Below are 18,362 nucleotides of genomic sequence, written 5' to 3'. Positions count from 1 at the left end.
AGCATAAATGGATAACAGCAACATACCCAAATGGTCTGAAAAATGAGGTTTTTGAGAATACCTGGCTGAACACACCTTAATAACCCACCTATTATGCCCTATGTGTGCTGTGGTGTGACACCAGCTCAGCCCTGGCCCTATCCAATGGCAACACTTTGAAAAACTTCACACTGAGCAGCTCTAAACACTAAAATGGTGCAGAAAAAGCATAATGAAGAAGAGCAACAATGGCATGAGCAAAACAAAAGTATTTCTGTTTACAGTGATACCACACTTTGGCTTGAACAGAAATGAACAGAATTCAATGGGCAGACGTTTGTACAAAAATCTTCATGGAGGACAATGTACTAGCCTTCTGCCAGAAACGGGTCACTTAGATTCTCACATAAGCCAGCATGTAGGCAAATAAAAATAAAAAAGGTAAATAAACACACAAAATGCTTTCAGCCTTCTCTCCAAATGATCTATTGCTGCCAGAGCTCTAATCTAATTTTAGGTGAGCTCATCCTTTCTTCTGCCCTGGAGCCATTTTAACTCAATATTGCTCTCCTTCCAGAGCCACAAGAGAGTACAGGCTCCCTCAGCCACCACAGATACTGTGCAGACATTTTACTTTAGCTGTTTGCTGTAGAAGTCATCAATACTGCTTCATCCTGAAGAGATCTTTTCTAACAAAAATGAAAACAAATTGCTAATATTAGATCAAACTTTGACCTCCGCATCCCAAAGTTGGGGAAGTAAGATCTGAACTTCTTGCTGTTGCTTTGAAAGCTTCCAAAAGCTCCTCCAGGCAGGCATACTTTTAATTTTAATAAAATATTTCCTGGGCTGCCAGGCCGAGGTTGCCTCCTTGCTCACCCTGCCGCAGGAGCCAGCCAGCAGGTCCAGGCAGCCAGCTGGGCTCCCATGGGCCTGCCTGCACCGCAGCCGTTCTCTCTCCAAAGCAGCAGCAAGTGATGTGAGGTCTTGGGGGGAAACCATTTCAGAAATCATGTTTTCATCTGCCTCCTTCCTACCTGTTCACCCTTCCCATCCTCAGTATTCCCATACTATACTCTGCTTCACCAACACTATTTTCTGTCCTATCTTCTTCTTCCAGCCCCTTGTTATCCCTGGCTCCTCATGTGCTGATCTGAGGCTAAGTCTGTGTGGGAAGGAAAAGGGAAATCTGAAACACTTGCTTGTGGATTTCTATTTTCTGGTCATACACAGCTACTTGTTTCCCAAATACCAAGAGATGCAGTGGAACGAAAATCTGAACAATTCCTACACCACCTCCAAGACAAGATCGGTAGGGAACTGCAATCTGCTTCCTCTCACGCTTACCACACGCCTGGCACCATGACTATGGGAAAGGATGTATCAGAGGCCAAAGGGATGAACCAGCTTGCAAAATTGTTCTCAGACATGCCTCAAGATCTGAGAATAGGTAAACACTTAAAATCATCGCCACAGCAGGGAGTCTAAACTGTAGAAACAATATTTTCCTTTTTAAACAAGAGATAAAAATAATGCTTCCAACTGAGCAGGCAGCTGAAAGAGCGAATTGCAGGGAAAGACTGATGCGCTAGAGATTTTACACAAACTTCTTGACTCATGTTTTCCAAACATGTAAAGAAAATGATGCAGTAAACACTGAAACAAAATTAGCATTTGCATCTCTGCATTGTCTGCACTCACACATAAACAGCTTCGGCGCTACAATATATCTTTAAAACTAGGATTTTTACACAGCTGGATCTTCCCCAGAACATCACTTTTACTTCAGACCATCTCTTGTGCATATCACTTACCACTAATCTTCACTGGGCTATAGATGTAGCATTAAACTGATAAATATGGTTTTATAACAACACAGTAGATCCAGATAATGTCATCTAAGTTGATTTGCACTTTGTTTCAAGGATCCACTATATAGAGATAATGAATATGGTATCACACTGTCAAGCAGGAGAAGCTAGAATAGACAGATGACCTTTGTGCAATACTTCACCCTCTTCTCTCTCAGGAACGTATAATATGAAGGTATGAAAGCAGACACAGTCAGTCACCACTGACACCAACCAAAATGTCACCAATTTTATTAGAACACAGAACAGCATTAAAAAAAGGTAATGAATTGCTTAGTTATAGCTATGTTTGCTGTGTCTTTGTCTTCCTGAGTGCCCGAGAGAGTGGGACAAAATTGCCAGCAGTCACATTATGGAGATAGGTTGACAAGCTGGATGACCCCATAAGTCTTGTTCACATCTCATGTCTGGGCTCTTGACTTGCATCTTAAATGACTTTCATATTGAGGTTTTTGCAGGGAATCTGCTTTGCCATTCTAAAGGGTTTCTGGCAAACTGAGATCAAATGATGAATTCTTTGTTCTACCCGGCACGTCTGAAAAAACAAAACCCACCCCTCCACCCCTTCCTCCTACACCTGGAGTTACTGTTTGAGACACTCTATGAGGGAAGGTGGGTCTAAAGAAACAGACAGGAAATAAATAAATAAAATATCTCAAACACCAGAATTGTTTATTCCCTTGAAATGTGACAGCACCTCGACAACCACAATTCTGGCTCTCTCCAACACACACACCAGCCCAGAGTTCTCTCTCTGTCCCCTCTTACTCTGGAGTGATTCGGAGTGGCATGACACAGCAGGAAAAGAGACCGGTTCACTGTGAGACCTGCTACTCACTCTCTTACAGTGTAACGGCCCCCCTTCCAGCCGCATGGCGCTGCGGGGAGCTGCTCCCGATGGACACACAGCCTTCCCTGCTGCTCCTCGGGACCAGGGACAGCACAACTGCCCCCTTCTGAAACACTGTAGACCTGTCCACCACGTAGGGTGATGCAAACACTCGAGGGGTTTCCACAACAGATGGCAGCCACAGTGGTTGGCTTGAATGTGCAGTGTGACTGCTCACACCAGCTCCCTCTCAGCTCGATCCATGCCCAGCCACTTGGAGCATGGACACTGAGGACACGGCAGCACTGCATGTAGGACAGCAGGGATGGAAGATGCAACCTCTGGTCTTCCATTGCTTGGGATGTCCAAGCAAAAGGTTTCTCAATTTGTAATTTTAACTGTATCTTCAAACAGAACAGCAACCAGCTTTCTCCTCTGCTGTTCACTTAGAGCACAACCAACAGGTTGCACCTGCAAAGGCGCTGCGAGCAGCTGAAGAAATGAGTACCAGATGTACATATGTACATACCTGCTTGCTGGGCAGTCTGGGGGATCTGTTGACTCCGCTGTGCGTTGTACTGAACTGAGGCAATGGGTCTGTACTGCTGAGTTGTTGAGGTAGGGTACTGACCAGATGGGTAATAATACACTGGCATCTGCAGAGAAAAAGAACAGTAAACTCTAGAGATCAAAGATACATAAAACAGAACAAAACAGGGAGGGGGAGCAAGTCAAACATATTAGTGGCAACAGCAATCAAGAAAAGAAGTCTGCCTCCTGTCTCTTCAAGAAGTGCTGCTTGCTTTCAGCTGTGCTAAGGAAAGGGCTATCAGTGCCCACATTTATTTTCAGATGCTTTAAGAAGTAGGAAAAGAAATAATTTTAATTGAAAGAAAAAAACCATATAGGATTCATAAAAAGCTACATGTATATACCGAAGAAAAAACATCACAGTTACATTTTATCACAGTAAAATATCAAAAGCTGCAGAAAAATGGATGCAAACAACACCTTCTGTATCAACATAACACATACAGACAGCATGTTGAACCACAAAAGGAAGTTTGGAGAAAATGGTCCAGTCAAAGCAAGGAATTTCTACAAATATGTAGAAACAAGGTGGAGAGCAAGATGGAGTGTGTGCACCCTAAACACTTGTAGGGAAAATATCAGACTGATGCTTCTGTTTAGCAGGTACATCCCTTCTTACATGAACATTTGCCTTTAAAGCCATTCTTGCTCTTGGTGTGAAAACAAATACAGTACAAAAAACAATCAGGTGTTTTCTTGCAGGAGTTGAGGAAGGCATTAAGTCAGCAAGTTCTGCTGGATAGGCTTCTTTTTTTTTCTATTATTACTGTCATTACATAGAAATGTGTACTACATGTCCTTATCACACAGGTGAACATGAAAGTTTGAGGGTGACTGGAGCAAAAGCTTTTTCCTATACATGTCACACCACTGTTACTGAGACATTTGAGCTAAATAGTTTTCAACTGACCCTTCACAAGTTCAAAACACTCAAAATTTTTCATTTTCAGCTGTCAGGGATACTGTAGGCGTCTGATAGAGTTTGGAAATGTATGATACGAACAGACTGCAGAGGGACACAGGCTTGGGAGAACACTGATTCTCTCACAACTTCTACCACCATACAATTTTTTTCTCACTTTGTGCATAGCACTTATCCTACGTAGACATATGCACAGAGTCAGACCAAATGCTTTTTTTTTCATGCAAAAACAAGAACTATTTCTGCCATTTTTATTTGCATGGAAGAAATATTCTTGCCACAGATCATTCAACTTGATCATCCATAAAGTTAGCAGAGTAAAGGTAACTACTGCTAGGACATCGTAAGAGAGATCAGAAATTTCCCTTGGAAAATTTCCAATCTCAGATGAGATAAAAAAACGGCATAGACACAAAAGCCTAGGCAAGAATAGGCTATGGATTGCTACTTGGGCAAGCAGAAGCTTACTGAATGGGTAACTGTGGTGGGAGAAGGATTAGGATTAACAAAACTGGACTGGGTGGTGTGGGTGAAGTTAACCCTGCAGACCAACTGACAGTCAACAGCATCTCTCAATCAAGAGGCTGAACACCCACTCATTCTTCTATTAATCTGTTTGCAATCAATTGATTTTTTTTTCTCCTCTATCTGCTTATATCAGCCTGATTCATACAAGCATGAGAAAAACAAGTTTTTGACCAGAAAATGTTGTAAACTACACCTCCTCCAGACAATACCAAGTGACACCTAATGGCTACTGCCTGCCCTCAAGCCATTTGTTTTGTTAGTGACTAACATAACAAAAACAAAATGCCTTTGTAAAATGGACACCACCATTATGAATTTGCTTCTCTGCAAAGAAAAGCCACAAGGAATAGGAAAGTGGACCCACACATTGAAGGCGCAAAATCATTCTTTAAGCAGTATAAACTGTGGATCAGGAAAGTTTAGTGTGATTAACTCATCTTGTGGATAGCTGATTGTTCTCAGCAACACTCTACTACAGGAGGCTTGAGAGAAATGAGGAGACCCACTCTAAGTCAAGTCAATGCAAATAGTTGATACAGGCTTGGAGCAGGGGAACGGAACAGACAATCTTTCAAATAGTCTTTATTTTCTATTAACATATTCTACAAACTAAAGAATCTTAAAACCCTGTGGAAATACTACAATTTATCCTGCCAGAAGCTTAATCTCACTTAAAGGATTTATTTGATTTGCCCTCAACTTCCTCATTTCCCAGTGCAGACAAGCCCCTAGATATTTAAAAAAACAAGAGCATTTGACAATAATGAGAATTATCTCTAGAGAAATGAATCTGTAGGTATTAACCTTAAAACATAACCTAAAGAATCTGTTTTGAAGTCAGGTTTATAGTTGAACAGGCTGAGCACAAATATATAAACTGAATCATACACCTTTTTATTTTTACCACACACATAAAACCTCGGGGTTAGTCAAAGGGTTGTCTCCCTTGCTCTCATTTTCTCAATTCATTAGAGTACATTTGTTATGCAACCCACTTAAAAGTTTATGAGAGTGCAATCTATCAGCATGAAAAAATGGTTAGTAGTATAAGGGTATAAATATTATTTCACTTATAAAGATTAATGAAAGAATTAGACAGTCATGCACATATGACATGAAAATAAGAGATTTGACTTTTGGTAGGTTTTGTTGGTTTGGTTTTTTGTGTGTGTGTTTTGTTGTTGTTTTTGGTTTTGTTCATCTTTTGTTTAATGGGGGTCATATTTTGGTTTTTTTTTTAAAGCTCACACATTAAAAGAAGGGCCGGGTGTAAAGTATAAACATGGTCTACAATAGGTCTTTTATGCTTGAGGGGCTTGGAAGGATCCATTCTGATTTATCTTCAGTACATCTCTGTGTCAGTAGTTGAAATGTTTTTTTTTTCCTTTCTGATTCTACTTTGGTGAACAGAGATAACAACTATCACTTACATCATCTACTCTGATCCTCCTGAATTTTTTAGTTTCTCATCACATCAGTGTCACTAAAACATTTACTTCTGTGCTCTTCAACAAAAAACATTACATTTCTGTAGCAGCCAACCAACATGCCAAATTATACTTCAGTCACATTCGCATGTGAAATCCACAATCTAACCTTCAACCTTTTGCTTGTAAAACAGTTTATTTACAGAACCTGAAGGTTTCCATGGCACTAACAAGCATGCCAATGCAGCTATATGGTTACCCTAAAAATAAAATAAATTTACCAATAAATGCACTTCTAAGACCATAACCTAAATAAGCACCACCTTCTTTAGTCAAAAAGCAGAGTCTTTCTATCTTAATCTTTGACACTGTGAAAAATAATTTTTTAGTATGATTTTTAATCATTATCTTGTCTGTACACTCACCATTCCACTGCATTCCAATTCTTCTCTCCTATTCAATACTATAACTTAAATTTCAACAGGACTGGGCAGGTCACTTCAGAGCCACTCATGAAATGGCACAGTCAGATACTACTTTTTCCTCTTTCCAATGTGCTTTGTCCCTAGATGGTACACAGAGACTCAGTGCAGCATTGGCTTTTTGCTCTGCTCTGTCCACATACAGTCTGGTACCCATTATGAGGCTGGGTGTCTCGCTGGCTGCTCTCCAGCAGCATCCATGAAATTCACTGGAACACTGTCATTTCCTTGTGGCAGGATCAGGAGTCCACACATACCTCAGGATGATTTCACTTTCATAAACTGCCTCCCTACTGGCTTACAGCTTGACTCAGCCATCAGACTGGCACTCTACCTTTTCTTAACACCGCTGATATCCAGAAAGCTTTGGACTAGCACCTTCAGCCAGAGGCTGACACCATTGCTAATGCAGCTGATACAGTCACATAAATTGGAGTGAAGAAGACAAGAGAAACCCCAGTGATGCATGGACACATGAAGGTGACATTTCTTCCCGATATCTAACTGACAGGGAACAGCCATTCATCAAGGTCTTTTCCTCCCTGCCCACTCCATAATAATTACAGTAGCAGGTAACAAAAAACAATGCCTTCTAAGATGTCCTCCAATATAATTTTCAAAGATCATCAAGGAAAGCCCTACTCATTTGCAGTGACTTCCCAACCTCCTTCCTAACAAGTTTCCTACAGGAGATAAGCTATGAATAAAGATTTTGTCTTAGGGTCATTACAGACTCTCAAGGAGAGGGCTTCTGCAAAGAGGCAGATGATTAAAGATGACACAAAATTAATGATGATACAAAATTAATTCAGCTGAAAAATCCCTCAACATGTTAATTACATCTCTATGCCTCTCCAAGAGTTCATGCCATCTCACTTTTGGTTATCATTTTGCCAGTATACCTTTCAGAAAGAATGAGTCAGAGAAAATAACTTCTAAGGGAGGATATCATTTCCCACTGACATGATACTCGCATTTTTTCCACTTTTTCAGTTGCAGACGCAAAGACAGGCGTCATTGATAAAGTACTACACAGCAGAATGTGGACCCCTGTTGACGTGTTTGGTCCATAAGTGCTACAGAAAAACTATCAGAAAGAAAACTGAAAATAAAGAAAGCAAAGATATATATGTTCAATATTCATGATAGAAACCAAGCAAGAATTTGCTGCTAAAATTCCCTTTCAGAAAACCCCAGGTAACATTTGCAATTTGTGTTGTGGGTTTTTCTTCTAATTGGCTGAACAAAGAGAAATCCTTATTTTCACTTTATTAAATGATGACTTTGTTGTCAAGCTGGGGAATATCTGTGATGAAGGAAGAAGCAAAAAGAAACTCAAAGGTTTCTTTCACCACTTCTTAGGCATGTAATTTCAAACTCAGTCTGCTTCTGCTTTAATACAGACTGGGAGAAAAAATCTTGGAGAGCAGCTGTACAGCCACGTTTAACTGAACTTTAATATCAAAATTAGTAATTTAAATGCAGTACCATTGGGTGTGTAGGCTTGAAGCATTTTTTTCTCCTCCTTTCAGCTCTCAAAGGAAATGATCATACTCACAGGAGCTCCGCCCATGTCTGCACTGCTATTTTCCAACAGCATACAAGGGTATCACAGCCAACCTTATCAGCAGTGCATTTACAGGAACTAATTAGCCATTAAAGTCTTGCCTCTTTTACACTGGTATAAATTCAATAGCGACATTTAAGATATAAAAGTGCTTTTACATTGATTGCATTGCATTGATTAATGCATCACATAATGTTTTGCTTCCATTACCATCTTTATTGCTTTCTTTTTTTCCCAGAGTCCGCCTCAGACCACCTGCTATGGTATCTGAGCGCAGCCTTACTATTGCATCTAAGCCCCAAAAAGCAACAACAGCTGACTCAGACTGACAATAGCCACTGCCACAGTGGAACTGTGCCACGGGCAGGACAAGGATTTGGGATCTACCTGCTGTGTATAGAAAGCTAAACTCTCAGGGCAAAAGAACTACCATTTCCCAAGGATTCACTCTTTATCTTTTTATAAGAGGGATGTCCTATTTGCTGTACATGTGCTGCATGCAGTATCCAAATCACTTTCTAGGACTGAAGTGAATTAATTAAAACCTGAAATGTGAATCAGAAGCTCCTGCCTGTGCATGCAGATGCAGAGAGTGGTTGCCCTCTCTCCCTTCTAGCAGACCAAGGCCACTATGTTTTCAAGGGATAGGGGCATAGGCAGCAGACACTAAACCCTGCCATGTCCTCTTCCACAGATTTTTTTGGACAAGGATTTTTTGGAACAGCAACAAGCTGGAGATAGATGTTATCTGCAAAACCAGAGGAAGCTGACAGCACTGAATTTCTCACCTTTCTACACCTCCTCCTGAGGACAAACCATTCCTCAGTGAAATAACTGAAGTTGTTGCAAAGCCAGAAGATATTTCTTTGCTCTCAGTAACTCTCCACTTTGTTAAAATAAAGGAGGAAAGAAGTTGGGGTATGGACAGAGACACAGTGACCATTAGACACACCAATACTGTACTAGCCCTTATTTTAAAAAGAAATCACAATTTATTAAACTTCAGTGCCTTCAAACCTGTTTTTGGCAAGCCTTCTTTCATAAAAAACAGCTGCACATTTTTTAACCACAGAAATTATGGATAACACAGTCCTCTATGGGATGTAAGCATCCAGGAGTCCTCAGATTTATTTTATTGTTAATTAGTGATCAAATCAACTAGATCCTTAGCCCACTTAAAAACACTGTAGCAATAAAAATTCTTCATTCCTATGTCAATACTGAATTCCATTAATAAACACTAGTGGAGAGGAGCAGTAAGCAAAAACTAACCAACCAAACAACCCCTACCAATAGGGTTTACAATGAAGCTACATTAAAAGAAATGGTGAAGTTTTTAGCTTGATTTTTACTTTTTTTCTTCCAAAGGATAAAATGAAAACAAGAAAAATGCCATTAATACCATTTAAAGTAGAAATTAAATGAAGTTATTTATAATTGGATAAAGAAATTTGTCTTTTTAATGCGTATGCCTTGAAAATTGGCCAGAAAGTCATCTGTGCATTTTAGTTTTTGACAGTAATCACTTTCAAAATTCTGTAAAGGTACCCAGGAGACGAGCAGAGATGTTTGGTAGTGAACAGTAAAACATAATCAGTCTTCAGGAAGACAGTTAAAATTACTGATCTGTGACACCTCACATGTTCAAGTCAATTAAATATGATTAACGACTACCTGGGCTGATGTGCATTCTGCCCTTTTGGTGCATGCACAGGGAAAGAGGAGTGTGGGCATTTACTCACCCTCCTCCTTCATATTCATGTGCAGATGTGTCACGGAGCATGAACATATGTTCAGAAAACGTTTCAAGGAGAGAGAAGGAAATGATGAAACCCAGGAAATGATAGAGGCTTTGCAAGCACTCTGCTGCCTGATGGTCTGCTAAACTTTTACCAGGGGAAAAAACCAAAAAATATCTGGAATTTACATTCCCTTGCTGACGTTCCAAAGCGCACTGTGCTGAAGCGACAGTGGAGGCTTTGCCTACCTGAGCAGGCGGCGGTGGCTGCTGCACAAAGCCCTGGGGCGGTGGTGGCTGCAGCACCTGCTGGGACACGGGTGGTCCTGAGCCCGTGAAGCCTCCTGGGGGAAGCTGCTGGCTCGGGGAGGCCATGATGTAGCCCGTCTGCTGGGTAGGCTGCTGCAGGATGGGCGAGGGGTACACAGGGCCGGAGGGCGACTCGGGGTTGTCTCCTGATGACTGACGACTTAAGCTCATCTGGCTGAACTGCGCTGTCATGTCGTCTCGCTGCAGGGCAGAAGGCAGGAGAGGAGGATATAGACATGATGCCTGCAGCAGGCACATGGATTAGCAAAACAAAAATAGGTTCAGAGTGTGAGGGGGGAAAGGAATCACTCAGCTCCAACCCACGCCAAACTCTGCAACGATATCTACAAAAATGGAGGCAATTAAAATGAAAATTGCGAGAAATGCTTTGACAAAGACTTCCACACTGCAAGGTGAATGGCATCATTTGGCAAAAAAGCCAATTATTTTGGCTCTTCCCCTGCCACCCTCACCTTTAATTCCAAAATGACAAGTGAACTTTACAGTGTTCAAAAGGAGACATTTTAAATGTAAAGGGCATGAAAATAACATTATGGATACCTCTATCCTCAAACACAGAAGCTGTCAGCCAAACATATACTGGTAATTTCACCTGTGTTTTAAACTGATCCCAGGATTAATTCAGTAGGATTCAGCTGCAGATCTTTCCCTTTATGGATTGCTTTGAAAATCCAAGGTTGTAAATGTAGAGAAAGTAAAAAAAACAAACAACCCTAAGCCCAATGCTGCTGTTTCAAGGCTTTTTATTCTGTGTTGGAGAGAAGTAAGTTCTATATTTGATTGAAGGGGAAAAGAAAAAAAAAAAATCTGTGGTAGGATAAATGTACCATATGAAGCCAGTGGACCTAAATTTCATTACATGCTAGTAATAATACAGGCATTCTGAACTGTATCTGTTCATTCTTGCCAATAGATTCACACTATTCAATACTCTCAAGTTTATTCTGTGAAGGCCAAAAATTTACAAGTGTGGGTGTGGTTCTAGGCATCTTCAATCATGCCCATATCATAAGACCTTCAAATATTCAACATAAAACTCCATCATGTGCTAATATGCCAATTACAGGTAGGAAATAAGCACCATAAAAATGTTTTTTGCTCAGAACATCCATACTACTTTTTAAAAGAAGCCTCTTAATATTGTTAGCAGCCCTGTGATACTTGTTCTCAAAAACCATCCTGCACAATGCATTTAATGTCCAGAAACTTCAAAATGTGTTAAAATCAAACAAAACAAAATAAGAAGTTTGCTTGTGGAAAGCACTGCTGAGACTTATCCTCACGTACAGAGACTCACCCTCACAACTGAGAGCAGATGTCATGGATCAATGTTTTAAACACTACTGACAGATCATCAGGTGGTATATGAAGTAATGCTGTTAACTTTACCATCATCCTACATCCATATTCAGACACATGAGTTGTCTCTGTGAAGTTGTTCCTTTAAAAATCTAGGATATTCATTACCAGAATGGCAAATGACTGCAAACAGATTCTACAAGAAACTTCACTGAGCCAGGAATGCCTCTTAGATTTTCACAAAAGAGAAAAACATCTTCAAACACATATCACCTATATAGTGTTTGTATAATGTAATGTATATTGAAGATAGTAATTCAGATGAAGTTTCACTATTAAATTAACAAAAATATTAGCCTTCTTGTGACTGTCACTAGGGCAACCTGATATTCCTGCAACAGACTTTTCAAGAGAATTAGCATTGAGATATGCAACTTTTGTTCAGCATGGAGTATTTATTTTCCTTTAAATGGTATCACTCATCTACTAGTCATTAATAACATTATTTTATCTGCAAGGATCCATTCAACTTTGTTTCCATATCTTACTATAACCATGTGATTTTGGGAAAAAATAATCAATCATAAACAAGATCACTTGAGCAAGAGAGAAAAACAACAGAAAAAAATCTCATACTGTCTCTTTAAAATGTCAGCTTAATTTTAGAACAGTGTAATCTTAGCCCTGTAAGGACCAAGCAAGAATAAGACTCCAGAAGAACACTATTTATTTTCATTATACATGTCAATTGGTGTATTGTCATGATGTACAGCACACCACACCTTCTGCAGCTGATTCACTGCTACTCTCCTTCCCACGTCCGCTGATATCAGCAAGGAATAAATCCCAGCAGTGGATTTTGTATATGGATAAAAGAATATAAAATAGAAAATAATGATTTCTAGAGGTCTCTTCTCCTGTCTTTGTGGACATGAAAGAGGGATAACCCAAATCTCAACTATTCAAGTTAGGAATTTAAGGTCACTTGGCATTAAGTGAGGAGACATGAGCTCCTACCAGCAGGCAGAACAAAATATCTTTCTGGAGGGTCTGCTAAGCCAGTAGAGAGCCTAACACCACCCTTCAAGTTAGGTAACCAGAATCAGTGGGAATGCTGGCACAAAATGCCTGCCAGTACCAAAGCATAAAGGAGAACAGGTATTTAGACAGAGTTCTCATGTGGGACACCCGCTGCGGTGCTCCCCAGAGGCTCTTGGACACACATACTCACACCTCCAACTTCAAGGAAAGAAAAACAAGTAAGAAATCTTTAGTACCACAGAAAACTGCTGTGTTGGAGAGACTGGCAGGAGATGCTGGGGAGGATAAGAAACTGCTGGATATTGGACCGACTGAGAAGATGGCTGCATTGTCTGAACAGGCTGCAAAACAAGCAGAGGGAAAGACAATAAATTCCACCAGAGAAAGATAACAAGCACCACCACTACCACTGTTGTTATTGAGAACAAAGATCTCAAACATAGCTCTGAAAATACAGGTGATTCATCACCAGCCTGAGTACAAGAGGTCAAGTATTGTGATTTTAGTCTTCATTTTAGCCTTATACTAAACAATTATTTACTACTGATATTTCTGCCTCTTTTCATGGATATGATGGCTGTTAGATTAAATACAGCCACAGCTGTATCTTCTTACTCGTAATGTGAGGCAAAGACAAATTATAATTCTACATTTAATTTATAGAGGTAAAAATGGAAAGCAGCATAGTGTAAGTGTATATTTGAATTTCTCTGTTAGTGACTGATTTAACTCCAAGTGTGTCATAGGCAAAGGAATAATGACTGTAAAGCTGCTTTGGGCGAACATAAGAGTTTTAAAAAATGACAAAGAACAGGCTGTGAATTACCAACAGACAGGCCATCAGCTTGGAGCAGATGTTTACCTAAGTGAAAAAAACAATCTTCCACAGCACTATTACCTTGGAATAGCTTTAGTATTCCTTTCATTTTAACTTCTCATATAACTTCTTACAGGTTTGGCACTATCTCTGTCTTCTAAAACTGTGAAGACCAGATCAAGAAATGAGCCATGACCATGTAAGTCCAAACCCAGTAAAATCAAAGCAACTTCACTGAATTCAAACACTGCATTTCTGCGTAACCTGGGATGAAGCTGTGCCAAATTATAAAGCTACACAAGAACCACAGAAGATCATGGCTGCTCTGTGACTAAGAAGGATACAGGATTCTTGCCTGAGCAGTTCCTTCCGCCTGCTCTGCCCTGGGAAAACAGGTATGCAATCCACAAAGTTAAGTTTGAGCCAGACCCAAACCCTGCTGCCTGTGCTCAGTCATGTCTGGCCATATGCCACAGCCAGCACAGGGACCAGAGAGCAAACCTATCATGTGTTTAAACAAAATTTCTCTTCCTGCTGTTGCTCCAGAACTTCTAGCTCAGAGCAGGATCATGGCCAGAATATTGGTGCAGGCAGAAAACCACCAATCTGAGGCAAAGGTGCATGAAGAGCACCCACAGACTGAGCCCAACACAACTGGACATGAAAGGGTTTGTAGAGCTCTTGCTGTACTTTATTCTTTGACTCAAACCCACTGTTGTCAAATGAGAAGTGTCCCTGGCTCTTTGGAGAGAATTACAGACTGCACTGGTTTGAGAATGAATGCTTCAGCTTCCACTAATGGGTGAATTTTTCAAACTGATTTTATGTAGACGTGCACCAACATGCTTAACAGTACTTTTGAAAATTAAATCATCCTGTAGATAAAATTGAAGATGTAATCTTCCCTCTCCATCTGTTTTATCCACGTTGAAAAGAACATCCTGATGTTTAGTCTAGCTGCATTCCTCCCTACTTTTCTCTAGGTCACTATTCACATCCCCAAGAGCTCCTTCCTTTTTCCAATGACACCAACACCTACCTGTGTGACAAGGTGACTTGCCATTTGCTGCTGTGGCTGTTGAACCTGCTGAGGCTGCTGGGGTGAAGGCTGCTGCTGAGACTGTCCCACCACCTGGCCCCTCATCGTCTGCTGGCCACTGGGAGGATTGTATATTGCCGGCGTCCCATCTGGATTTACAAACGGTTGACCTGAAACAAAACACCCGGCTCTTGCAGGACATATTTAAGAACACCCTTTTTTCTGTGTGAAAGCAAACAATTTTGCTTTAACTAATCGCTCTTTAGCTGACCTGCTATGAGAGTAAAGCGTTCATCACTCTCAGCATCTCATTACAGTAATTGCAGTATCAGACAGCTATTACTTTTTTTCAGGCAAGACAACAGATATTTGTTTCAGCAGTATGATTTTCCAAGGAATGGGTGGAAAGTTATCATGGCTATAAGATGATTCAGATGCTATGGTTACTTGAAATCATTCAATGATGAATCAATTAACATTAAAATTGAACTTTGGAGAAAACACTGAAGGTAGAGAATGTTCCCTTACATTTTCCTCTCACACAACAGCAGTCAAATGTACACAACTACTTCTGAAATAATACAGTTTGTAGGAAAGTGGAAAAAAACAAACCCACACTTGTTACTAATTCACTTACACAGTTTAATAAAACAGAGCTGTACTTTTGAGAGCTGTGCCCTATGTACTTAGAGGAGCTAACACTCCAGGTTTTTCAAGGAAGCAACACTTAAGGTGTATTCAAAAATCTCTCACATACAAAACAAATCCTGTTCAGAGTTCTACTGAGTTATTGAACTCATTTTGCTTCAGATAATTAAGCTGGGGGAAATAACCTCACAAAACCAATGTTTGTTTAAAATAAAAGGTCTACCCAAGTCACTGGCTTGATAACAAAAAAGAAATGGTATTTCTCAGCAGAAAAAATGCTTTCCATGACCTCAGCTCTCTTTTCACCTCCATCATGGGTCTGTAAATCAAAGGAAATATAAATGCTTCCATGAGGAAAAAAAGGTAATTTTAGCAATGATTTAGTAACCTTTAAAGTAGGTAGCTTAAGTATGAATATCTAAGATAAAAAATGGAGATCTGCAGGAATTCAGTGACTTAGAGCAACAGTGAAATGATGAACTTCTGATTTGTACCCTACCAAGCATCTCTACCTCTTCTATCTACTCCTCAGCCTCCTAGTTTCTCCCTCCAATGAATTGTGGTCAGAAATGCGTGAAGAGCACTGGCTAAAGAACCTTGCCTTATCTCTCTCTAAAGAATCAAGTTTCTGGATGAACTCAACACCACATTCATGCTTAGAAAGGTCATGAGTGAGTGGAAAAGAACCACAGGGCAGCTGTCTACTGATTTCCTGATTCTTGCTGTGAACCCACTGGATGACTATGGCATGGACTCCTAAGCCTCAGGAACCTCAAGCTCCAGAAGTACTTTAGAAGACTGCATGAGCAGGATAACATGCTCCCAAAGCCTGTGTCAGATGCTCAAGGGAAGCTGATAAAGAGCATATCCGGTGGCTTAGTGAAAGATGACAGAACTGAAAGTGTAAAGTCCCAGAAACAATTTTAAAGATTAAAAAAAAGACAAGACTTCTCATGAAGAAATCTTGAAATCAGAAATGAAAAGGAGAGATCAGAAGGTAACAGGGAAGACATTTGTAAGTTATGAACTGTGCCCCTGATAGAAGAGCGAAGATTGCAATGTCATTTCAAGGAGTACGAATGAAAAGTAAATGCTCTTAAATTGTCAGAGGGGTTAAGGAAGAACGTGTCAAGAGGAATCCTTTAAAGGGTAAAGCAGGCTGATGAACTAAGTGAAATGGAGAGCACAGCCACATAAATGGTTCTTTGCCAAAGCAAGTAAGAAGCTGGACTATCTGGGGAAGGAGAAGGGTAAAGTGCAGGAGAGAAAATAAAGGAAACTGCAGATAGGGAAAAGAAAGTGTGGATTCCCAACACCTGGGAAGGAGCAGAGTTATAATCGAAGCAGGAAGAAATTGACAGCATCTCTGGATGCCATTAGAGGCTTGCACAGTCAGTGACTATGTAGTGTGAAAGGAAGGAAAGATCTTTAAAGGACAGGGTGTTATGATCAAAAGAGAGAAAAAGACTGGAAGTAGCCACTCTGCAAGAGGAGAAGAAAGAGCTAAAGAATGGTATTACATAGGGAAAGAAAATCTATTCATTACAGGAAACAAAGATCCTTTTCCCTTTCTTTCAATTGTCTTCTCTTCATCTCTGTTTCTGACAGCATCCATCACTTTGATAGTCAATCACAGCATCTAGCAATCTAAATCTCCTCCCCACGGAGCTTCTTTTGTAATGTTTCCCTAATAAGATGCAAAGATTCTGAGCCTAAAGAGTGACAACTTTGTAGCATGTATTTTGCTGCATGTGAAAAACACAGCAGATGCCAAAGTACAGTCTGAATTCCAGCACAAGGTAGCAGCATAAGGCTAAGAGTGTGAGACAAGAATTCTAGGTTTTTAAAGAATCTGCTCCCTCCACTACTTTTTCATGTATATATTTACATGGAAGCTGCAGAAACAAAACATAAGGTTTGGAAGAAACACAAAATAATAAATACACAAAAATACTTGCTCCCTGAATGTTGAACATACAAACATGCATGGGTTTCCCAATGATGCATCTGCAGACAGAAGCTCACAGGGAGGGAAGATAAGGTGCTCTGGTCTAGTGACATGATTAAAAGGCATTATACCTATAGCAGAAAAAAAACCTCCCCAGCGTACCAGGCAAAGACCTGAACTAGCTGCTGCAATTTGCTAAACTGACAAGACAGATGTAGGAGATGATCCTCTTATATGGCTCTTCTGGCTTTCAAGTGTGGTGAGCTCCAGCCTCTGTCCTTGCCAGGAACAAGCCAAGGAACAAGCAATATTTCTCAGCTGTTTGTGGGCTCCAAGCAGCATCAATTCCTTTCATTTGTTTCTCAGTCCTGTCATCTGAATTATGGTTGACTCCTGCCTAGGCCTGCTGAGTTTTGTATGGAAATGGTCCATATGGAAATATGGTGGAACGCAAAATGTTGTCTTCTGTATTGACCATGAAATTCCAGGCAGAACTGGCAACTACCAGAACAGAAATGACCAGATGAATATAATGATGGATCTTTTCCTTGCTGCCAATATTAGGCTCTCATGTCAATAATGCAATAGCTTGAAAAAAAAAATACGCTTAAAGAGTAAAGGTTTTAGAAGAGAAAAGATTTGTGCAAGTTACTAAGTCACCTCTCTGTACAGAACTTATCAAACTTATTGCATTCGAATCTAAACAAACAAGAACTCCTCCTTGATTTTAAATTTGCTCATACATATTGATCAGCCCCAGATCCTACCATCTATAAATATCTGTTGTAAGATTGGCTTAAGAGTTAACCAAGGCTGTATTTTTCTTAAATGCTGCAACTGTTTTGGCTGAACTATGACAAAAAAAATTACTCTTGTAGCACACATACAAATAAGCTTCAAGTATTTCCACTGAAATAGTGGAACACAGAGATGTAATACACATAAAATACAAGTTATAAACAAAAATCCCCAAAGAAAAAGCTCCTGAATGTTCTCTTAAGGACTTAAAAAAAGTATTTTGGAGTTTAACCCACAGGTCTTAGTATAATGGAAGATACCTTTTACTACAAGCTTTCTTGTTTTAAACCCAGTTTAACTCACCTAAGGTTGACAGCACAGCTAGTCATGGTCACCGGAATAGTCCAAATTACCAAAGAAGCACCACAGTCTCAAACACCCCGAACCTTCTTAACACTGATAGTACAATACATGATCCAGACTTCATCCAGACCACAAAGGTAACAAATTGCCTTAAGCTTTCATCAAGCACTCAACTTCCAACCAAAGAGTTTCTGACGTGCCTACA

General features: G+C 40.1%; 1 protein-coding gene across 23 annotated transcripts in view; it reads right to left on the bottom strand.

Annotated features, from left to right (window-relative positions):
• The window catches only part of ARPP21 (cAMP regulated phosphoprotein 21), a 142,075-nt gene that overhangs the window by 33,457 nt on the left and 90,256 nt on the right, over positions 1 to 18,362 (bottom strand). For all 23 annotated transcript variants that reach the window (XM_066191922.1, XM_066191933.1, XM_066191895.1 and 20 more), the window contains 4 exons: positions 14,461 to 14,630; positions 12,841 to 12,945; positions 10,184 to 10,444; positions 3,209 to 3,335 (listed from right to left, as the gene is read on the bottom strand). In XM_066191922.1, coding sequence (XP_066048019.1) covers positions 3,209 to 3,335; positions 10,184 to 10,444; positions 12,841 to 12,945; positions 14,461 to 14,630 — 663 coding nt within the window. The remainder of the gene's footprint in view (positions 1 to 3,208; positions 3,336 to 10,183; positions 10,445 to 12,840; positions 12,946 to 14,460; positions 14,631 to 18,362) is intronic.

Source organism: Chamaea fasciata, unplaced genomic scaffold, assembly GCF_029207755.1.
Source record: "Chamaea fasciata isolate MVZ Bird 193981 ecotype frontalis unplaced genomic scaffold, bChaFas1.0.hap1 SCAF_1, whole genome shotgun sequence".
In the NCBI taxonomy this organism is placed as follows: Eukaryota; Metazoa; Chordata; class Aves; order Passeriformes; family Sylviidae; genus Chamaea; species Chamaea fasciata.
Note: the sequence above shows the minus strand (reverse complement) of the source record. Positions and strands in the feature narration are given on the sequence as shown.